Source organism: Silene latifolia, chromosome 6 (genome assembly GCF_048544455.1).
Source record: "Silene latifolia isolate original U9 population chromosome 6, ASM4854445v1, whole genome shotgun sequence".
NCBI classification, from domain to species: domain Eukaryota; kingdom Viridiplantae; phylum Streptophyta; class Magnoliopsida; order Caryophyllales; family Caryophyllaceae; genus Silene; species Silene latifolia.
The window spans coordinates 111,529,942-111,555,375 of record NC_133531.1 but is presented as its reverse complement, the minus strand read 5'-3'; the positions used below and the strand labels follow the sequence as shown (position 1 = coordinate 111,555,375).

General features: G+C 33.7%; 1 protein-coding gene across 1 annotated transcript; it reads left to right on the top strand.

The window, feature by feature from the left end:
• The first annotated feature begins 4,883 nt into the window (after positions 1-4,883).
• Positions 4,884-7,657, top strand: LOC141588483 (protein FAR1-RELATED SEQUENCE 5-like). The gene is made up of 3 exons (XM_074409924.1): positions 4,884-4,890; positions 5,382-7,434; positions 7,522-7,657. Exons 1-3 carry the CDS (start codon positions 4,884-4,886, stop codon positions 7,655-7,657), a joined length of 2,196 nt encoding a protein of 731 aa, XP_074266025.1.
• Positions 7,658-25,434: the final 17,777 nt, after the last annotated feature.

The following is a 25,434-nucleotide window of genomic DNA, read 5'->3' as shown; positions in this document are numbered from 1 at the left end:
AAACTTACAAAGTGCACTCCCACTGTGGGGGGGGGTATCGACCGCCTGCCTACCGACTGGGAGTACAAATACTTTAAATTCTTCAAAAACATACAGTGAAATCCTAGCCTGTGGGGGCACCGCCCCCCCCCCCCCGGCTGGGAGTACACAGTACGCGCGATAGTCCAAAATCGACTCCCAAACATTTTGAAACCAACCGAAATCATTTCACAACAATTGTTTACATGTCCTAGCATGATTCTAACTCAGAAAAATATCGTATATGACACGGAAATTCAACAATTACGGATTTGAGACAATAAAGCATGGAACTTTCATCCAAACATGTGAGAAAACTCATGTGAGAACAAAATTCAACCAAAATTCAAGCAAAACACAACCAAAATTCAGATTTTAGCATTTGAAAGGCTGAATTTATAACCAAAGCATGCAAATTTGACACTTTGTCGAGTAACCCATCACCGTTACCTTGAAAGCGTCTTCACTCGTCCAATTCCTCATCAACCATATAAGAGTCTTATGTCGGGTCCTCAAGTCCTTCACCTAAGACACAAAAAGAGTGAAATTTAGCACAAAACTCTCATCTTAGAAAGATGGAATTTTCGAAATAGAGGAAAAATAGGATCTTTCTTACTTAGAAAGATGAATAATGAAAAGAGGATGAGAATGGCGCGAAAATGGTTGGATTTGGTCAAGAAATGAATGAGTTATGGTGAAACTAAAATGTTTAGAAGGTTTGATAATGGTGTTAGAGGTTCAAGGGTTTATTTTTCAGAAAAAAAAAACGGAAGAAGGGTGGGTGGAAAAAGGGGTGTTGTAGAGAAAAAGAAAAGCCCAAGTGAAACTTAAGCCCAAACGAAATACTCTATGGTTATTACTACCGAAACCGTCTAGAAATTCGACTACTCTATAAATATGATATTGACTATATATATATATATATATATATATATATATATATATATATATATATATATATATATATATATATATATATAAATGGGATCATGTGAGGATATACTATCTTTTTGAGGATTGAGGATTTTGTTACAATATCAGAGGTTCTTCAATACAATATCATAGGTTATTCGATAAAATATCACAAAAAAACTGTGCAAAAAAAAAAAAAAATATAAATTTTTTTTGGCAACGGTTAGATTTTTTGTAATATTGTATTGAAGAACCTGTGATATTGTATTCACTAATCCTCAATCCTCAAATATTTAGGAGTTCTCACCGGATCCCGACTCTTTCTCTCTCTCTCTCTCTCTCTCTCTCTCTCTCTCTCTCTCTCTCTCTCTCTCTCTATATATATATATATATATATATATATATATATATATATATATATATATATATATATATATATATATATATATATATATATATATATATAAGATCTAATGAGTCCACCCAATTTCCTTGAGTCCATAAGTCCTCTTTAGGGCCCTTGAAAAGATGAGATGAAGGGCTGAGATTGAAGGGAAAAAAGAGAAGATTAATGCTAAAAGGAGGGATTAATGCTAATTTAAGACACTCTCTCTCTCTCTCTACCTCACTAATCCACCTAATTAAAAATTAATTCACTATATATCAATTATTTTCACATCCACATCTCTCTTATCTCATAAATATCATTACTCTCATCTCTCTAAAAACCCAAATAATTCAAAACCCAAAAATATAAAAAATCTCGCCCAAATAATTCAAAACCCAATTACTTCCACCACCAGATCCGCGACCCGACCACCACGGCCAACCACCATACCAGCTCACCTCACCACGCCCACCACCCCAACACAACAACCTCATATCCCCTCGTCTCACCACCCACCACCAACACCTTCACGCACCAAAAAACATGATCACCACAACCCAACAACACACGGCCACCACTCACCACCACAACCAACCCGACACCACGCACTATCTCGACACCACCATGCACGCAACACCAGCAGCCACACCTCACCTCTCATGCCGACGATCACAACACCACCAGCCACACCCCACGTCTCCTCCAACACTGCCGTCAACCAGAACAACCAGATACGCCGCCTCCTCGTCTCCCCTTACCCTAATGACCCTCCTTGGTAGCCAACACCAACCGACACCACCACCACGAACCACCATGACGCCACTACACATCATTACAACCCGACATCCGCAAACCACCATCCGTAAACAATACCACAAACCACCACAAAACACCACAAACCACCATCCGCAAACAACACCGCACCCTTTGCGCCTTTTTTTTCCAGATCTGAGGTGTTTTGTGGGTGTTGTTGGATTGTAGTAGTGGTGGTGTTGATGGTGTTGTTGGCTCCGTTGTTGTTGTTGTAGTCAGGGGTGGTGGTGTGTGTTTGATTTGTGTGTATAGCTCTGTGTCGTATCTTTAGCAGTTTTACAACTTTTTTTTTTTTACTTCTTCTAAAATCGTATTTTTAGATCTAGTCTTGATTTTATTTGGTATTTTCTTTATATTATTTTTGGATTTTGTTATTTTTTTCCCATGTTTGTTCTTGTTATTATGAACTAAATATTTAATTTTAATCTTAGATTTACCAAATATGAAGTATGTTATTTATTATTTAAGTATATTTTGTTGATTTTATTCGTAGATCTAATAAATATATAGTAGATTTTTTTAAAAAAAATTGTATTATCATGATTTTTATTCTTGGATCTAATAAATATATTTATTACAGTTATATTTCTTTACATTTACACTCATATTTCTGTACATTTACACGCATTTTTCAGATTTACACTCATATTTTATTAATGTTACACTCGTAGTTCTTTACATTTACACTCTTATTTCTTTACCTTTACAATCGTATTTCTTTACATTTACCCTCGTTAAAATTATATAAATTTGCACTCATATTTTTGTAAATTTACGCTCATATTTCTTTACAGTTACACTCGTATTGCTTTACAGTTACACTCGTATTTCTTTACAGTTATACTCGTCAAATATCTCATTTTTTTTCCATATCTACTATAGATCTTTTTGTGGATATGAGTTTGTGGTGGAGGACGACGGTGGTGGTGTTTGTTGGTAGTCGGACTAAAGTTTTACCCGTAAAGGACCAAAGTTACACTTGTAAAGGACCAAAGTTACATTCAAAGGACCAAAGTTACACTCTTAAACCTTCAAATTTACACTCGTAGACCTTCACATTTACACTCGTAAAACACTACATTTACACTCGTAAAACATACATTTACACTCGGTAACATGTTAAGATTATATAAATTCAAATTTTTATATAGAAAATTGCCTAAAAAATCAAATTTACACTCTTAAAATATTTACATTTACACTCGCAAAACATCAAATTTACAGTCGTAAAATGTTAAAATTATATAAATTCAAAATTTCCGTCACAAAAAATCAAATTTACACTCTTAAAATATTACATTTACACTTTTAAAACATCAAATTTACACTCGTAAAATGTTAAAATTATATAAATTCAAAATTTCCATCACAAAAAATTCAAAATTACACTCTTAAAATATTACATTTACACTCGTAAAACATCAAATTTACACTCGTTAAATGTTAAAATTATATAAATTCAAATTTCCGTCACAAAAAATCAAATTTAAACTCTTAAAATATTACACTTACACTCGTAAAACATCAAAGTTACACTCGTAAAATGTTAAAATTATATAAATTCAAATTTTCCGTCATAAAAAATAATTTTACACTAAAAAAATTTCAAACTTACACTCGTAAAATGTTAGAGTTACACTTATAAAACTCATACAACATTACATTTACACTCATGAAATCTGAAACTCAAAACTGATTAATTAGGGGCTAGAGAGAGAAAGAAAATTTAATTAGTGTATAGAAATTTGATTAGTGATAATTTTTTTTTTTTTTTTTAATATCAACCATCCATCTCAATCCAACTAACCACATTTTTTCCCTTTTCTTTTTAATAGCCCTTAATCAATTTCATCTCAACCATCCATTGAGTCCATCTGATGGCCCTTAGAGGGACTTAGGGACTCAATGGATGTGGTGGACTCATTAGAATTCCACTATATATATATATATATATATATATATATATATATATATATATATATATATATATATATATATATATATATATATATATATATAGGAATGGGATCATGTGAGTATTACTTATATATTTGAGGATTGAGGATTAATACTATGATAGGTATTTAGGATGAAAACAAGCAAGGACAAATTTGTAATTTAACACCTGCCTATATAAACCACTTTTTACACCCAAAACCGTTATTTCCTCCTTTTTCTTCTTCTCCCTTCAACTTCTCTCTCTTCGTAGCTTCTTCCTCCATTGTTGAAATTTGAAAAACCCTAGAATTTAGGCGTCATCTCCGTTTTTGGTCCTCATTCTTCACAATTATCATATTATTCCAATTAGTTCGTTTGCTCGTGTACGTAATTGGGGTTTTTCGATCCCTAAGTTTCAATTCGTTGTAACATTACTCGTTTGTTCTTCTTTCGTTTGAATAATTTGAATTTCATCTTGCTTTTGTTTGTTATTTTCAATTTAATTTTGTGTTTCCTCAAATTGATGACGTTTTGTTTTATTTCAGTTTCTTTGCTCATTCTTCTTCTGCAATTATCATATTATTCCAATTATTTCCTTTATTCGTGTACGTAATTGCTGCGTTTTCGTCCCTATGTTTCGCCTTCGTTGTTATCTTACTCTGTTTGTTCTTCTTTTCGTTTATATGCTTTGAATTTCATCTTGATTTATTTGTAATTTTCAATTTACTTTTGTGCTTCCTTAAATTCTGTACGCTTTTTGTTTGATTTCCAGGTTTTCCTGCTCAAAATCTCTGCGTATTCAATAATCATTGCGATGTCTGGTATGTTATTCTTCTTAATTTTTTACTTTCAGCGTATTCTCGAATCTCTGCGTATTCTCTCTTTATTTTGTACTTTCCGCTTTCAATCACATGTTCGTTATACGTTTGGTACATATTTTTTGTTCATTGACGTTCTTTTTTTCCTCAATATGTGATATTGTTTTCTACACCTGGTGATATTGTGTATGTTGATATGTACCATTGTATATTCACCTTTATGATATTGTTTTTCAACTTCATGTGTGATATTGTTCCAGAGTACGTGATATTGTTTTCCTGGACATGTGATATTGTTCACCATTTTGTGTGATATTGTTCCTGCAACATTCCTTGTGATATCGTTTTCCATCTTCATGTGTGATATTTTTCCCAATCAACGTGATATTGTTTTCCTGGATATGTGATATTGTTCAGCCACTTGTGTGATTTTGATTTCGTCCATATCTTTTAAGCCTTTTTCTTGTTATTTTACATTTAACTTTTCTTGGCAGATCCTACAAGTAATGTAACTTCTTCTTCCTGTAATGATCTTCATGTCTTTGCTATTACCTCTAAAGATAGTAATGATATTGTTGAGTCTTCAATTACTTCTACTGTTCTGATTGAACCACCTGATGCATCTAGTTCTATTCCACATGTTGAACAACATTCTGTTCCTTCTCGTGTGCATCAACTACTTTTGGACTCCACACCTGGTGGTAGTGAATTGTGGACAAGGAATGTTGCATCTGAGTTTAAACCTTATATTGGCCAGTTGTTTGGGACGTTAGAAGAAGCTATTAGTTTTTATGATGTGTATGCAGAAGCATATGGTTTTGAACCTAGGAAGTCTTCTAAAAAAAGGTCTGTTTCTGGTGATGTGAAGTATAAATTTGTTGTTTGCAACCGTGAAGGTTTTAGAGATCGTAAGAGGAAGGCTACTGTTTTAGATAGTGGAAAGGAGCAGGCAACTCCCAGGCCTTTTGATATCAGGAACACTAAATTAACTAGGATTGGTTGTACTGCTATGATTGAGTTTCGCTATAATGGGGATGGTTATGTTGTTTTTCAGTTTCGTGAGTGGCATAATCACCGTCTTTGTTCACTTAGAAATCAACAGTTTCAAAAAAAACACAGGCACCTCCATCTTTACCATAAAAAGACAATTATTGATCATTCAAGGGTTAATCAAGGGCCAACAAGGGCATTTAGAAATGTCAAGGAATATGTAGATGGCTATGAGAATGTTAGAGCTCAACTGGTTGATTTTAAGAATTTTGGAAGGGATATCAAATGTTTCATAGGAGACCGGGATGCTCAACTGTTTGTTAACTATTTTGAGGATAAACGTGATACCACTGAAGGTTTTTACTTTGCTTATGAGGTGGATTTTGGTAAATGCTTGGTTCGTGCATTTTGGTGTGATGCAGAGTCTCGTAGAAACTATGCTTTGTTTGGTGATTACATCACTTACGATCCAACTTACAGTACGAATAAGTATTGTATGCTTTTCACTCCTTTTACTGGCGTAGACCACCACAAAAGATCAGTTACTTTTGCTTCTGTGTTGCTATTTCACGAGGATGAAGATTCGTTCAAGTGGGTCTTTCAAAAGTTCCTTGATGCTATGGGACAGCGAGAGCCACACTGTATAATAACTGATCAGTGTCTTGGAATAAAGCGGGTTTGCGTCTTTGTCTTCAAACATGCTAAGCGCAGATATTGCATGTGGCATATCATGCAAAAGCTTACTGATAAGGTTGGGCCTGCAATTTCGAGAGAGATTGATTTTGTCAGCCATTGGAATGCTATTGTTTGGGATGCTGAGTTAGAACCTCTTGAATTTGAAGAAAAGTGGTGTCAGTTGGTCAATGAGCATAATCTTGACGGTAATTCCTGGTTGTCAACCATGTTTAGAAAAAGGGGGAAATGGATCCCAACTTATTTTCGTGATGTTCCTATGGGTTGTCTATTACGAACAACTCAACGTTCTGAGAGTCAGAATAATTTTTTCAAGCGTTTTGAAAATGCACATGGTACACATGTTGAATTCTTGATTCGGTTTCAAAGTGCCATTGATGTACAGCGCCATACTCAAAAACAACTTGATAGAGACGATGATTGTACTCTTCCACAATTAGCGACTTCGCTTAAGTTGGAAGCTCATGCTTCCAAGGTTTATACAAATGCTGCTTTCTCAGATTTTCAAGTAGAAGCTTCTGCTTCTATTTGTTCCCTTAGTGTTGGTGGCTTCACACCACCTGCAAACGGTGTAGAATTAATTGGTATTGTTGATGCCAGAACGCAGAAGACCTACCAAGTCGTCTACAATTCTCTAACGAATGACGCTGAATGTTCTTGCAAGTTGTTCAACAGGAAGGGTATTATTTGTAGACACATTATCTGGGTTTACCCTGGAAAACAAGTCCACACTTTGCCCGATAAATACATTCTTATGCGGTGGACCAAGAATGCACATAAGATCTCTCTTTATGGTCCACATGGTGAGTTAATTGAGGATTTTGATGCCACTGATTTACGAAAGATGGAAATGTGCAAGTTATGGTCAGAGTTCTACGCGACCATTGGTGTGCTCTAGAATGTGTCTACGAAGGACATCACTGATCTTTTTGACACACTTAAACAATTCAGGGTGAAACTCAATCCGCAATCAGAGTCAATGACCAAAGAGCAGGAGTTGGAGATGCTTCTTGGGTGTAGTTCCTCAACTGAGGTGAGGATTCTACCACCTCGTCAGGCAAGAACAAGGGTAGCGGGAAGAGAATGATCTCCAAAAAGCAACAATGCATAGCTAAAGCGGAGAAGCCTAAAAGGCTTTGTCGTAATTGCAAACAAATGGCTCACCATGATAAACGTAACTGTCCTAATGCTTTTGTACCTGATGCCGACAATAAGGTATGTTCACCATGAATAGTCTATGTATGAAACTTTTTATCTATGATGTATGGTCACGAGTCAGAAACAATACCACATGTTATTTAAAATAATATCACATCTTATACTAAACAATATCACTATTTGACGATACCAGAATGTGATATTATTTGAGAATAACAGAATGTGTCAACACATCTGTCTCAACTTTCTTTTATATTTTCCTGGTTTTAGAAACAATACCACACCTTATTTGAAATAATATCACACTTTTGTAGTACACAGTATCACTGCTTGAGGATAACAAAATGTGATATTGTTTGTAATTGTTCTGAGATTGAAACAATATCACACTTCATTTGAAATAATATCACTCCTTATATAAAATAATATCACTGTTTCACCTTTTTGTATTTTCAGGGTAGTTCAGATGAGGATGATGCTGATGTTGGTTGATCGGTCGAAGGAGTTTTTGTTTATGGCGCTCATTAATTATAGCAGCAGGAAATAGACGACATTCTTTATGACTAGTATATTAATATAGACCACAACATTCATTAAAGTATAGATTATACTTTATTTTAAATAGAAAATACTCGTACTCGGAGAATATTTGATTATTTTATTTGTCTCAGTTGTCTTGTTTTTGTATTTTGTGATACTGAGAAACAATATCACACCTTACATTTATATATTTCACATCTTACTCTAAACAGTATCACTAAATCAGGACTACTATATATGCTTTTTGCTTTAAGATTTTCACATCTTGTGTTTTGTGTGTTGTCAAAATATGGCAGTTCATAATATGCTTCTGCAGTTTTCTAACACAATATCAACTTGTGTTCACAACAATATCACAACATTGTGAAAACAATATCAACGTAAGACTTAAACTTACATATTCATATTGTGATATTGTTTAGTCATCTGTGTGATATTGTTTAACATACTGTGCGATACTGAGAAGCAATATCAACCTGTGTACACAACAATATCACAACATTCTAAAAACAATATCAACGTGAGATTTAACAATCCATATCCATAGTGATATTTTAAAGTAAACAGTGTGGTATTGTTTTGACCCTGTGTGATATTGAGAAGCAATATCACAGCAACTATTACACAATATCACACCAAACGTGAAATAATATCACACTTTAGCAACAGTTAGATGACATCCAAAATAGCCATCACGACTTTACCATTATAAAAAGTTACCATTAAATTCCTTTTTGTACTACCATTACATACCCTTTAGTTTAATTACAACTTCGTTCTAACAAATATAATAGTCCTAATTCCTTCCTCTACCTCTACCGCGGTTCTTCGGATTTGCAACGGTCTTAATCCTACCACGTTTGTATGTTACTGCGGGCTCATTCCTACGATCTTCACCATCTTTTCCGGAATCAGCTCCTCTGTAAAGCATATCCATACCAACAGTCAGTTATTATTTCTGGACACTTTTGTCCTAATTACTATCTATCTTTTTGTATATACAATCTATATATATACATAAAAGAGAGTTTTTTCGAGCGATTCTAGAGCGTCCACATCATCAAAAATTAATTTAGGAAAGTTTCATAAATAATATTTTCCACATAAAAAATAAAGTGGAGAATCTTTTAATCTATATATATACATAAAAGAGAGTTTTTTTCGAGCGATTCTAGAGCGTCCACATCATCAAAAATTAATTTAGAAAAGTTTCATAAATAATATTTTCCACATACAAAATAAAGTGGAGAATCTTTTAATTATTATAATATCTATATTTCCTATTTTATATTCATGAGAAGTTTCTAATTTTTATATAAAAACTTTGACATTTCATCTGGCAAAAAAATGTCGTTATAAAAATTATGAAAATAATATAATTAGATTCGTGGCAAAAAATGCTTTCATTAGAGTATAGATTTCATATGATTTGCACATACGAGTATTAAAGATGGTGTACTTCTTTTAATATGTTATATATCCCATGTTGAAAAACAATATTAGTGTGGTGATTATAATACGTATAAATTATATAATTGTCCCACATCGAAAGATTAACATAAGGTGAGTGATCCTATGATTATAAATAGAGAAGTCATCATTGGAACCTATATACCAACCAAAACCTTTTGAGTCTCTTAAGTATTGTTTTGGAGAGCTCTTAAGAGTTTATATCATTATCTTCACAGCATGATATATACATATTTTTTCTATATTATGTATTATATTCAAGTGATGTTTATAATCTTTATATAAAAACTTATACATCTCATTTGCCAAAAAAATATTATAAAAAAAACGTGCGAATATTAATAAATAGTACTCCTCCATTCAAGACCAAATACAACATTTTCATTTACACACTTGTCAAGACACAAATTACAACGTAAATATCTTTAAGTTTACATTATAAAAAAATTAAAATTTGATATTCTCATTGTACTTTATAGGTGAGTCAAATAAGATCCCACATGACCATATTTTGTCTTACATATTGCAAGGAATCGTAAAGATTTTATTCGTTCATGAATAGTGTAAAAAAAAGAATGTTGTATTTGGTCTTGAATCGAGGGAGTATAGTATTTGCTCATTATTATTAACCTGGGTTATGTACGAAAAAGATGGTGTATTTCTAAGTATGTTATTTGTCCCACATTGAAAAATATGTTGGTGTGGTGAATATATTACGTATAAATAATAGAATTGTCCCACATCGAAAGTTTAGCATAAGGTGGGTGTTCATATGATTATAAATAGAAGGTATCCTTAGAACCTAAATACCAACCCAAAACCTTCTGAGTCTCTTAAACATTGTCTTGGAGAACTCTTAAGAGTTTATATCATTAACTCCACGATATGATATATATATTTTTTATATTATGTCCAAGTAATGTTTATAATTACACATATTTTAATTACGATAAGAAGTTAAAAAAATGTATTATACGAATATTAATAAATAGTACTCCTATAGTATTTGCTTATTATTATTATTAAACTGGGTTATATGTCGAATTAGGTGTGAAAAAGATGGTGTATTTCTAAGTATATTGTTTGTCCCACATTGAAAAATAATGTAGGTGTGGTAAATATACTATATATAAATAGTTGAATTGTCCCACATTAGAAGATTATCATGAGGTGAGGTATCACGTAATTATAAATATGAGTCATAACTTAGGGGTATCAACCCAAAATCTTTTGAATCGCTTAAAAATTATCTTAGTATTATAAGAGTTTGTATTAACGGCAAACCTTAGTTACAACAATAACATACAAATATTAATCACGTAGATATTTATAAAAGCGATTATATATTACTATATTAGTGATATTATAATGTTTATTTTAAGACAATCGATAATATAATAACTTTATTTAAGACAAAGTCATAATTAAAAAATAAAATGGGTGCTAAATATACATAAATTTGTTTGTGTCATATAATGATAATCTCTGCACTAAAATAGAAAATTTATGAATTATAATACAATCAAGTGTTGCATAAAAAGATCTTGAATCCACAAACAAATCAATAATGAGCTTTTTTACTTTGACAAATAGTAGAATTAAATCTTTTTAACTTTCAAATATAGGTAATTATTATGCCTCATTACATTTGAGTAACTAAAATACATCATAATTTTTAACCATTAATCAAAATCGCACTTTTAAAAAAGAAATATTTTGCATTTGTTTATACATTCTATTGTCCCTCAATTACACCTTAAAAGTCGTGTTAGGAAAAAAATGTAATTTAAATCATATCATTTGTACATATTTTAATTATGACAAAAATTGGAAAAAACGTACAAATATAAATAGATAGTATAATATTTTCTCATTATTAAATCGGGTTGGATATCGAAATAGGTGCAAAAAAGATGGTGTACTTTTTCGTGTGTTATTTGTCCCACATTGAAAAATAATGTAGGTGTAGTAAATATATTACATATAAATAGTTGAATTGTCCCACATTAGAAAATTCACATAAGGTGGGGTGATCTTAAAAATTAATTTAGGAAAGTATTATAAATAATATTTTTTTTATGTAAAAAATAAAGTGGAGAATCTTTTAATTATTATAAAATTTATTTCTTATATTATATTCAAGTGATATTTCTAATTTTTATATAAAAAATTTTACATTTCATTTGGCAAAAAAATATCATTAAGAAAATTATGAAAATAACATAATTTGATTCGTGGTAAAAATGATATCATTAGCGTATAGATGTCATATAATTTGTACATATATAAAATTGTATATTTCTTAGTATGTTATATGTCCCACATTGAAAAATAATGTAGGATTATATAAAAATAATAGAATTGTCCCACATCGAAAGATTAACATAAGATGTAGTGGTCTTATGATTATAAATATGAGGCCTCCTTGGAACTTAGGTATCAACCTAACATCTTTTGCGTCTCTTAAATAAGATATTTTGACTTTTGATCATATCTAAATAAATGATTAGAGATAAATTGTAAATATTAAGACCTTATAACCAATTTTTTTAACTAAATTCATTACCCCGTTGCAACGCACGGGCATCCAAACTAGTTGTAAATTGTTTTTACCTTTTCCTAGGAGATTGCCGAAGAATTGGCAATTCTGTGTTAATAATCGGTTTCTTAGTACAATCCTCCTTTGCTGTTTCCGGAACATCTTCTTTGTTTGTCTCCTCCACAACATCAGCATTTTCTTTTGTTTGAACTTCTGCCATTTGTGACACCCTTAATTCTAGCCTTAATTAAATACGTAAATTCTACAGAAAAACTGGTAGGATATGTTTGTAAATGGTTCAACTAGTCCAAAAACCTGCAATTTCAAAAAATTTTCTTCCTAAACCATTCACAACTAATCCAACTCAAGAAGAGTGTCAAAAACCCTGCAACAACTGATAAACTAATTTACATACATAGCTAATGATAAGAAAAGTAAAGATACAAACCCAAAATTGAAAAGGGAGACATATGTCCCTTCAAATAATATACAAACCAAAAGATAAAGGGGTTACTAATAGAATAGCCAAAACTAGGTCCAAGGTTCCTTGCTCACTAGCTCGTCTGTGACCCCCAACAAAGCATCAACAACCTGTCAATCGCATTTTATACAAACACGAAAGCCACAATTCAGTGGGGAGTAACTTCGAGTCCTCCCAGCCACGAATCGTCAAAATTAATGTAACATGTAGTAAAACATGTAAACAAGATGATAAATAATTCAATTATCACTATTCTAACATATGAGCCCTAAACTGACCAGACTAAACTAACATGTGAAACATTTAACAAATTGTAATCCAAACTCTATCAACCATAGCCGGCTTGCATCTCACCTTCTATGATTCATAGAATCATCAAACAAGAAAGGGCAATATATCAAAGACAGGCATAAGTTCTTAGCACCGTCAATAGTCACTTTGTAACTCGAGTCTATACCACGAGGTAGGGAAGGTAATCGAACCGGTATCTTGGCTCAGCGGTTACTATTAAGAAAACATGGCCAAGAGACAACACAACCCTAGCCTAAAATCTGCGCAGACCTAGACATGCGGATACACACCACCGCACCCAAGACCCACAACTTTTTTTAAAACAAAGTGAAGTGAGTACCCTAAGGACACCACCGAAGGGTTGGCTAGTACTTAAGCTGACCCCATACTATCAAAATTAGTACCTGAGGTCATGCCCCAACTTGGATATAAATCCACTAGTCAGGAACACAAAGGCTATCAAGCAGTGAACATATACTCGTCAGAGACTATAAAGACCTATCTATGATGAAGGCCGAAATACTCACCTAGGACCTAGTCCCACTAGTCCAGACTTGAATACTTTAGCCCACACCACACAAGACTCACCACACAAGTCAAGTAAGACACCCACTTAACCTTAAGAGGGCAAAAAGTCCTACTTACCAACATAAATTCTAACATTCTATCATATGAAAGGCTATCTAAATGTCTATTTACAGCATACAATCCAACAGAATCCTCAATACTAATTTCTAATTCTAACAATAGTAATCATATTAAAGGCTTCAGGGAATCTAGGGCCATTTCTACAATACAAGACACTATTAAATTCAATAAGCTATACATGTGAACTAAAGCTTGATAAATGGCCTAAAACAAGAAAAAGGCCGATTATCTAAATCATTAAACCGAATTTTTACCGCAACCCCTGACCCTGCGGACAGTGCAGGTCAAATTGCGGCTGACCAATCACTCAATTAACTGACATCGCATCAGTCAAAGGGACTAAGGCTCAGTTTTCGGCACAATCAACAAAACATTACAATTATCGCTATAAAATTTACCTTGAGCCTAATCAAATAAATAAAACCAAAAACTAAATTACATAAACTCTCGACTATGAAGAAATCATTTAAACAAATCAATTAGATAAGAATATAACATGTGTAACCAGGTCTTACGAAATTACTATAGGTCGATCACATTAGAAAAATAAGATTTGACACCTAAATATAATATTAATAATTTAGACCAAAAATTGTATCCAAATTTTATTGTTTGGTACTAAAGTGTCTCGGCCAAACTTTCCAATTCTTAAAAGAAAACTTTCAAATAATAATAATAACTTATTGAATTAGGTTCAAAGTTTGCAACCAAACTCCAAATGACAAAAGGCCATCCGGCCAACATTTATAGTGGTCAAAATTTTTCATTCTCATGATTAAAATTTTAATCATTAAACTATGTAGTAAAACTTTTATATTTTGCATAACTATACAAATGCAAATGACACTCACCCACGTTAATTCACATGCACAGTAGTATGAATGTATAATGAAACAAGATTGTTAATTTACCCACATGACCAATATTGTACGAAAAACCGCGAAACAAGCAACAGACCAACCCGGGCTAGCCGTGGGCCTGCCACGGGCCTGCCGGCCTGCTGCCCGTCCCCTACACCACCTTATTTTTCCATTTTTGTTTAGTAAGAGACCGTCTGAAAATTAATTAATCGTCCCCAATTCAACTTTAATAATTTAAACTAACAAAAGGCACAAATTAAACATGCATACAACAAATTTATCATGTGAAAACTACTACTCAAGTAAAAATCACCAAACATACAAAAATCAAAAACATGTGACGATCTTTCGTCGAGTAACTCGAAATATGTTACCTTAAGCTAGAAAATGAGCAATTAGCACCTCAAAACCCAAACCCTAACTAGCAACTATCCGCTATCTTCAATAATATACGAGTCCCCAAACTCGTCTTCCAATCCTTCACATAAATAAACAATTAAAACACAATAATAAGCATATAAAACCGAAAATACCGAAATTTGGTCTTAAAACAACTTCAAGAAAACTGAAATTAAATTGTACCAAGTTGTAGATCGCGACGAGAGGATTCCGGAAAGGTAAATTTCGCGAAAAACGGACTAGTAACGAAGAAATTGTGACGATTTTTGCTTGAGTTTTTATGTAAAAATGGAGTTTGGGTAAGATAAGGAAGAAGAACAAAGAAAGAGAAAAAAAATCAGAAAAAGAGTAAAGGGGAAGGGGTGTCACCGCAGGGGAGAAGAAAGGAAGGAGGGAGTCGGGATTTTTAGTCGGGATTTACGAGTCGGGTTTGACTCGTTTCAATAATAATTAAATCCGTAAGTCAAACGCAAATTCCGTCAAGACCAAAGTTCTTAAACACGAGATTATAATAAAATTGAGTATTCATACGACCCATTTCCAATTTCGTTTACCCAACGTTCAAAAGAATTGTTATTGCTCCCCCGATACGCCCTTAATTCGAAATAAAAGATTTTACACGGTTTAAACTATTTTTAAACATTTCATAACTATCAAAATAAATACTTTTCTTCAAAATATAATAAAATTATATTTCTTTGAATTATTTTTACTTTAAATACATTAATGTCAAATTTTACTTGATTAATTAAATATTTTCGAAATATATTAACGGTCCGAAATTTACGGGGCGTTACACATTGGTACTTCCTCTTTCTGCTTCCCTTTCGCCTTTTCGTTGTTCTTCCTCTGTTGCTTCAATGTCTTCCATATTTCATCCTTCCCATCTGAAAATTATTTTACTTTTTCGATCAAAGGTGTTCTGTTCTCATTTATGTCAGCTAAAAGCGATCTTTCTTTGCCATTTCTAGCCGATAGTATCGCCTATACACTTTTTGGTTCAGGTCGGCTTCAAACATTACACCCTCATATCGAATCATGTGCATCATTAAGAAGTTCCCAGACTCAGTATTGTTCATCTCTGTCTTTTGCCAAGGGAAGTTGATGTTGACAACATCAAACATTATTATATCATCTGCTCTTTCCACGTTCTTCTTTGCTAAGTAGTCACTCATGTGCTCCGCCTACAATATTACGGTTCACCATTAATAATAATTTCACAAACACAGAAATCCATTATTTCAATGTTACTATACACCAATACTTTAAAGAACTATCAATTTATCATACCACCAAATCTGCAACTTTGTGTATTTGTGTTTGCTCCTAGTCGAGGTACTCTGTGTTGTCCAGCACTTCCACTGTCTCGGTTTTGAAATTTATAAAAACACAGAAATAATGCTCTTTCCATACAATTGGAATAAAAACCAGATCTGCTTGCAGGTTACAGGGAACTGTGTTTCTTCTAATGAATTCGTCCCATTCTTCGAACATCTTTTCTTTAATCAATTCCCTGTCTCCAGCTCCTTCGGTTTTAATTTCTTGTTTTGAATATATATGTTACAAGTCCTATTTTTGTTTTAAAGAGTGATTATATTTAATCAAACTAAATGGACAGCTTACCATGTGTCGAATCCCAAAAAACATCAAACTTGTTTCACATTTTTCTGTGTGCTCAATATGGTTCATAATGAGGGACCAACATTCAATCACATTGCTACTGACGTGCTCATTTGGAAGCAACGACAATATATCGTTTCTGACAAGATATTGATCATTACTGAATTTGGCAACCACCTCACTGCTCCAAACATTAACACAAACCAAATTAAAATAGTGCAGACAATATCACACTTCTCTAAAAACAATATCACATCCCTTAAGAAACAGTATCACAAAAAATAGCAGTTATGATAAAATAAAAGTACCATTAAATTTAAATAGTGCAAACAATATCACACTACTCTGAAAACAATATCACACTCTTTAAGAAACAGTATCACAGAAACATACTCTAATGGGAAACTGTGGTCGTTCAATAGGCAGTAGTCAAGCACTTGTTTCCTCATGGTCAACATCTTTGCACACAGTGATTTGTTAGCCTTCATAAACCTTGAGACAACCTCCACGTTAGAATCTGCCACACCACAGTTGTATGTGCTCCCAAGGCCATCTGATTTCCCCCTTCTACTGCTTCCCACCACACTGGCAGAACCATCTTCTACCACACCTACAAAAATATTTATTTTTGTTATTTGAATATATAGTGCTTATATATAATGAAAATAAGTCAGTGTTGAAGAAAATAACCTGTTTTTTTTTTGTACAGGAGTTTGAACATTCTTTTTTCCCACCTTTCCCTCTCTTTCTTTTGCTTGCTGCTTTCCTTTTTGCTAGTAATTTAGGCAACAGTGTCCCTTTGATTGCATTAAGGTTTGTAACCTTCCTCGGGACCTGACTCCTACATTTATTTAAATCGCTCAACACAAGCGTTGCTGCAATCTCCCCCCTGTACAACTGCCTCTTCTTTTCATCATTCAGTTCACATTTAAAATCTTCACCCACAAAAAACATCATGTGGAACATCATGAATAATCCACAATCCAGGTTCAACTCTTTTGTTTGCCAATCAAAGGCGACATTTGTCAGCACATAGTCCTGTACTTTCACCCCACTTGCATAACCTTTACTGTTGAGGTAGTGCCCGTAAACAGCTCCTGTTTATGTTTATAATAAATAACTATCAAATTTCAATCTTTACCTAACAAAAGCATTATATCCTTAGTTCTTATTTTTAAATATAGTACTTACAGTTAAATGAGCAAGGTGTATATGCTCCTCGTCCTCAAAATGATCATAATCTCGGTTGTCCAAGTAGAACATTTTTTCCCTCTTGGTGTCAATACAGACGCAAATGTAGTGGTCTTCATATAGCAAAGGTATGAACACCTATAGAAATATTTTATAGAAATAACACTGTCATTCACAGACCATAGCATAAAATATCACAAGTAATGAGTAACAATATCACAGAATATATAATACAATATCACAACTAAAATAGCTACCTGATTTAAGAAACAATATCAATACTTACTTCGACAATATCGGATAATTAACTTAACATATCAGGATAATTAACTTAATAAAGATCGAACAAAAAGTACTTTTAAATTCTTACCATATCTCGAATTTAAATTCGGTGGTCATTTATATTGATTTGACCACATATCCCATGTCCTCCATACGTCTTCCTTCAGTCTTGTCAGTTCATCAACATCTTCTTCATCTACAAGTAAGATTTTCTCCATACCACCCTGTTTGTTTATAACAGAATTGATTAGTCGTGTTGACACATTTTTCCACGTAATTTAAAACACAAGGAACACATGAGGTTTATGTTTCCCATACCGAGTGGGCAAGGCCATAGAAAATCCTTGTCGGTCTGTTGCTGTCTTTTGGCGCCATTTCAAACTGATTGAGCAATATTGCCCATGCCTCAATAACCACTGCTTCTATTTTAGTGTCAGGCAACAAAGACTCAATATCGCTCTTTGGTATGTTATGGTAAATACCAAAGTCACAGACAATCTCTCTGTACCATTTTCCAAAAAAATTAGCATATTAGTTTTTAAATTATTTTTATGTAGTAGATTAATTAATGTCTTACATTCAAAAAATAAACTTACGTCTTCTTAATCGCATGATCTTTAAGGAAGCAATAATCCATGACTTCCTTCCGACGCTTCAAGACAGTCTCAAATAAATGGTCTGTCGACCATGAAATCGAGACAAGTGCAAGCATCCCCTCGGCAAACCACAGTCCATAGTACACCCCAAATTATGAGGTACCATATCTGCCGATTCAGGTATTTTGTTCATGCTGTCAGCGTGCAACAAATAGTCATTGATGCTCCACGTTCTCTTTGTTTCCAACTGAACATTTGGAACAACCTCCTTCATATGAGACCCCACACTTTTATCATCATTCTTCTCCCCAGCCTCTTTTCCACTGCCTTTTGTGCATGGGTTCTTAGTATTCAGGTCCTCAACAGTTAGTACATTGTTAACATTTTCCTCAACATCTTTTCCAATTCCCTCCTTAACATTTGTTACGTTCTCAACATTTGCTGTATTCCCACCCCTTTTTGCAGCCTCTTCATTCATTTCCTGAACCTTTTTTTCAATGCCCTCATTCGGTTTATCTGTGTTAACCTCCTCAACAGTCTTGGTCTCTCCTAAACCAACATTGATTACACCTTCATCAAGCTGTGTCAACACATCTGTCTCCTCATTTATTTTTCCACACTCTTTTTCACCGCCTTCTTGATTAAGTGTATCACGATTCAACTCTTCATTGAATTCCGCTGCAACGGGACTTCCTACTCCTACACCAATACTGGATATAACATCATTCAATTTCGAATTCATGTCATTATCCAGTCCATCATCTTGGTCTTCATCATCACCACTGTCCAAGTTAGTAACATCATTAATATCATCATCTGTTGTTTGTCATCACATGCCAAGTCATCATCACTGTTCGTAGATCTTTATCTCGTACATCCACCGTATTTTTGTTCAATTCCTTGTCGCACTTTCAACATTTCAGTCCAAACATCAAATGATGGCATCCCTTCTTTTGCTTTCTTCATTTCATATAACCTCGCTATCAACATGTCCATCAAGTTATGATACCCAACATCTTTCATGAAAGGCAGCGTTTGAGTCTCCGTTGTACTGTTTTCAGGATTCTCAACCTCTTCTTCAGCAGCAGCATGTTCTTTAGGATCAACATTTTCCGCACCATCTACCTTCGCACCAGATTGTGTAGATGTAGTTGCTTCACCCATTGAACTTTTTGTTTTCATAGTGATCAGTTTTCTCATGTTACGTACATACCTACCTATGAACAATTCATTGTCCCTCTTCATACGTAGATAAATTTCATGAGCACGCTGCCAAATTACAAAATAAATATATTAAACACTAAAATAGACTCTTTGATAATAAGAAGATATGACACAATAATAAGGTTATTTAATATCAACTTTCATAACAATATCACAACCTACTACAAATAATATCACACTAGTGCAAAAACAATATCATAACAATTTTTAAATCAATATCACAACAATCTGTTATTCAATATCATTTGCTTTTCTAAACTATATCACAATTATCAATTAACAATATCACAATATCATACAATATATCAAACAATATCATATCTAAAATAGTTATCAGATAGCAAATGCTTTTATTCAATATCAATATCATAATAATATCACAGCAGACTCAAAACAATATCACACTAGTTCAAAAACAATATCACAATAATATTTTAATATCATAGCTAAAATAATTATCAGTTAGGAATTTATTTCATTAGTGCTTACATCCATTGCCCTTGCTCTGATTTGTTCATCAGTTTCAACACCACTAGGCAACTTCACCATCATATACCTCTCTTTTGTTTCCACTTGACTTCATGATCGACGCCCGAGTCGTAATATCTCTGGAGCTGCTGAAGAATATGGTGTTTTTTTAGGGACTTCTTGTTGCTGACAGATGGAGTACTGAATCTTTGATATTGGAGCATTCCCCAAAGATCACTACTACAGAAATAGGCTTAGAGAACTGTTGGAATCAACATTAGAGAACGCTTTAGAGGCGTTCTCCAACTCAGTGTTCTCTAAAGCTTAGAGAACTGTTAGAAGAGGCGTTTTGTATTCATAATCATAAAGAACGGCTGAAATGAGCTTTAGAGAACACCTGATAAGCGTTCTCTTTTCGTAGTAAAAGAGAACGGTTGGGTAAGCTAACAGTTCTCTATCCCTCCTGGCTTTTTAAAAAAAAAAAATAATATTGATGATATTTGGATAAAATTAATATATTTATTCTCATTAAAATCAAATGCCAATAACAATACACTTGTTTCACAGCCATAGCCAAAGTAGCGAGCAAACTAAGTCCGATTTCTGCGGTCATCTTAGCATAGTGCTCCTAGTAATCTTCGGTCAAAATGGTCTTCAATTGACACAATGGGGTACTCAGCCACAAATGACTTGTAGAGATCCTTGAGGGGCTCACCAGAAATCCTTTGTGACCCATCCTTGTTCTGCAAACATCGCAGTCGGTGAAGTCCAATCAGTAAACATTCTGTCGCGATCAAACAAAATCGATCTTAACCAATTTGAAAGGCAACTGAAGCATACCTCTTCCTTGAAGTTTAAGTCATATGACTTGTCCTCCTTGTAGAACTCAGATGCAGCAACATCCATCCCAATAACCACCTGCGATAAAGAACATGTAAAAAAAAAGCTCACTGAATAAATTTTCTATGATCAGATTTGACAAACTACCACTGACAAGGTTATTTACCTTGCCGGTGCATCTAGCCTTCTCAATAGCTGTCTTGAGCAACTCAAGACCTTCTTTGTTCTCCTGAAGGGTCGAAAGCAGAATATGAATACAATGCAAAACTCAGATCACAAATAAAGACATTAATGAACAAGCAGCTAGTGGTAATGGCAAAACCTGGATATTAGGAGCGAAGCCACCCTCATCACCAACATTGGTTGCATCTTGGCCATACTTCTTCTTGATCACACTATCCAATTCGCACCACAATTCAAAGAACCCATAAGTACACCGAGAAAAGACAAATATAGTAGTCAAATGAAGTTCATGCGCAATCAATACTGGTTGATCAAAACACATCCATTAGGCATCAATAAACCGAAAAACAATGTCAGTGAGCCCATAACTCACCTTCTGCTTACACCAACCCCACTGATTCACAGTTCCATCGAGTTGTTGAACCATGAAGTTGTCAATTTTCGTTTGCTGAGTTGGATCCTACAGAAAGTAACAAAAGGGATATATCATCAATTGCAAAAGACCGACATTAGGATTAAGTTATTAACCAAGTATGCAAGACAGTACACATAAATTACAAACTAATCACAAAAGAAAGAAAGAAACTACTGAGAGCACTTAAATCTGTTGATCTCAAAATAGAGCATATAATCTCGCTGAAATTAAATATAATTAAATATAAAATGCTTGTCTTGAAATATTTGGCAGTTTTGCTACTTGTGGCAAAACCAATAGAGCCTAGAATGGGCGAATTCAGGCCATCCCCAAACCAAAAAAAGCTATTTAAAATACATCAATACACAACCCAGATCAACAATGAGGCTCATTCACCATGTTTCAACACTATTCTTCTTTAGATTATCACAATAATCAAACCATAAAGTAATCATAATTCGAATTCTACCCAAAATTACAAAATTAACATAAACCCTAAGACCAAAACTGATGTCGAAGAGAAGAATAAACTACAAGCAAGAGCTCAATCTTTTCAAACATTTTTCAAATCCTAACATTAGTGTTGTCCATAATTAGAATACTCTCTCAATGTGTAAAAGGGTAGTCCTTAATTACCTCAATCAATCAAAAAATAAAAGATCCACATGACAGTGTCATAATCAATTAGAATACTTTCTATTTGGATGATTACCAATAAATTAATTTTCCATCAAACACAATATAGAAAACAATAGCATCAAAATAAATGAACAAAGATCCAAACATTCAATGAAAAATATCCAGTCCAGAATCAAATTACCTAAAAGTGCACAACTCAATGACTCTTCATTTGAACAGGAAGTGCTCTTAGACACTTTGATCTGGTATGGGGTTGATTCCTGTGCTGGCACCTTCTTTCCGTTAGCGTTTTTGTCAGACTTCGTTGAAATTAGGGTTAGGTGTACGCAAACGAACTAAGACATCACTTTGAATGTTGGTTGATCTAACCAATCAAGTCATATAAACAGCCTATGAAATATGGGAGTGAGGAATCTGTTGACAGGTGAAAAAGCACCACATAAGCAAGTTGTGACCTTTTGAGCAGACAGAATACAAACTTGATGCAGGAAAGCACTTACAAAATTGACAAAAACTGTCAAAATTAGACCCAAGTCACCAAACTATCTCACAAAATGTTGAGACAGTTCAAGACAAAGACAAAGTGTAACTGCCACCGCACTATAATGGCCAAACACTTACAAGGAAAGGGAAACAAGATACTCATAATACTCATTACTCTCCCCTGTTTCTTAAGGATTCAAAATTAGAATCATTGCTCATTTAAAAAATGTACAACCTAAATGAAAATTAAAGAAAAATTTGAATTGTAAACATCAGACTTAATCATTAACATACTGATATTCTCAGTACAATGCAAATGAGTAATTGCTTTAAATTTAATCTGTCTTGGGTGAATCAGATGTGACAAAGTCTGAAGCGATGTATCACAGATTATGCTTTCTCAACATATATTAACAATTCAAATGAGCAATTACTGATATTCTCAAGATTTATTCTCACTACAATGCAAATGAGCAATTAGTGATATTCTGATATTCTCAACATTTATTAACAATTGCTTTCGATCTAATAAATCCCGAGCAAGTTATAACCATAGACTATGCTATCTCTAGCGGATGCAACATAGTCTAAAGCAATATATACCTAATTTAAATTGATTAAAAGCCCCCAATTTCAATAACCCTAAAAATCAAGTAATATCAATTTAATCATAGCAATTCAATTACAAAACAATTGATTATCAAACCAGAATAGTAACATTGGACAACAAACTAATGCAGTCGATTAAGCATAAAATCAGATGCAAAATCCATAAACCTGACTAAAACTAAATTATTGAAATGGTAGATTTTACATACCGTGTTCAGAAATTACTCAAATGCGTGAACAGGAAAAGACGGAATGAAGGATGAGCCGCCAATGAGAGATCGAATGGGTCTAACGGTGGCAGATTGATTGGTTTTTCGTTGGATTATAATGGTGTTAATCAGTCGATTATTTTTTTGGGAAATTTTGTTTTCCTTTTGGCAGTGAAAACTCGAAATAAGCATGGTAGGTTTAATTTTAGAATTTTTTGGCGGTGGAAGTGAGCCCCTTCTGGTTTTAGGGGAAAATTTTAAGATAATTCACAAATAGTGTTTTGCGCCTTTTTTTTTCAAAAAAAAAAGAAAAGTTTAGATAACTGTTAATATGAAAAGCGTTTCCTATTGTTTTTTAACACAACGCTTATTTAGGAGAGGCGTTCTCTTTATTGCTAGAAAACGGTTAATTAACTTAACCGTTCTCTATTTCGCGTTACTTATTCATGTTTTTGTAGTAGTGGATCCTGTTTTTTTCTCATCATCCACTCTCTTTGACAATTTTTTATCGTCCCAATGTTGGATGAGTGGTAAAGTGTGTTCCAAAACATCGCCCTTGAAATCGAACCTATGCATATATGCTAGCATAATAACTATTACGCATCCACCGATGGGTTGACTTTCCCCTTCTTTGAACACCCTAACACTTCTAACCATTTCCTCAAATACGTATTCACACCAATCAAATTGGGTTATCCTTGTCACATGCTCAATGAGCCTTTACCAGTTTCAAGTCCCGATTTATTTGAAGACGGTGCTAGGAAAATAGACATCAGTAAATTAGAAACATTCTTTTAAATTCATCTCCAAAGCATCATTACATTCCATCGTCTTTCATGTACATCTTTGACCATAATTGAGTCAAGTACTCTCCAATCCAAACTTTGCCCTCCATGCATTTTTCAGCTTTGTGTCTGTCACAGCAGTGGTGTTTCCCATGTGAGCGACGTCCACTTTCCGACCTTGTCGAGGAAGTTGAAATATGTCATGCACATCGTCTTTCGTCAACAGGAAATCAAATTTTTTTGTTTTGAACATGTTGCTTGTGTGATCAAATGCCTTCAGCAGAAATTTCAGAATTCCATGTGGAATTTTTGTTAGTTTCAACTCTAACAATCCACCAAAGCCAACATCAGAAACAGCCTTCTTTTGTTCTTCATTTAAGTTGGCAATCAACTCAACCAATTTCAGTGGCTTACATTTAGTTTGAAATGGTTGCACCTTCTTCTTTTTTATCTCAGGCTGCTCTACCTCTGCATCTTGTACCACCAATTCAGCATCTTTGTTTCTATCAGTCTTTGATTTCTTTTTTGATGGTTGGCCCTTTTTTGTTGACGGCCGGATGCTCTTCAACTTCATCCTGTAACACCATTTCGTCTGCTTTACTTTTATTTTCATTACCATTTTTTGACCTCTTGCTTGGTTGTTCAACCTCATCATGTTTTGATTTCCTCTTTCTCCTGTATGTTTTTTCAGGTTGTTTAGAAGCTCTCAAGTCCATTCTGCTGAATAAATATCACACTTCATTAGAAATAATTTCACACCTTATTCAAAACAACATCACTATTGTATGTCACTGGTAATAACTATTTTTAAAGGAGTATACAGTTTCGTATTTCTGTAAACATTATCAATAATAGAACTACACAAAATTCCTGAACATTGAGTACCACTAATATTCAGATTCAATATCAGACCATACAAGTAACAGTATTACAA

What these genes read in the sequence shown, in the direction of transcription:
- LOC141588483 (XM_074409924.1), top strand. An exon ending in ATGGAAATGTGCAAGTTATG is followed by an intron (nt 7,435 to 7,521) that starts GTCAGAGTTCTA and finishes TAAACAATTCAG; the next exon opens with GGTGAAACTCAATCCGCAAT.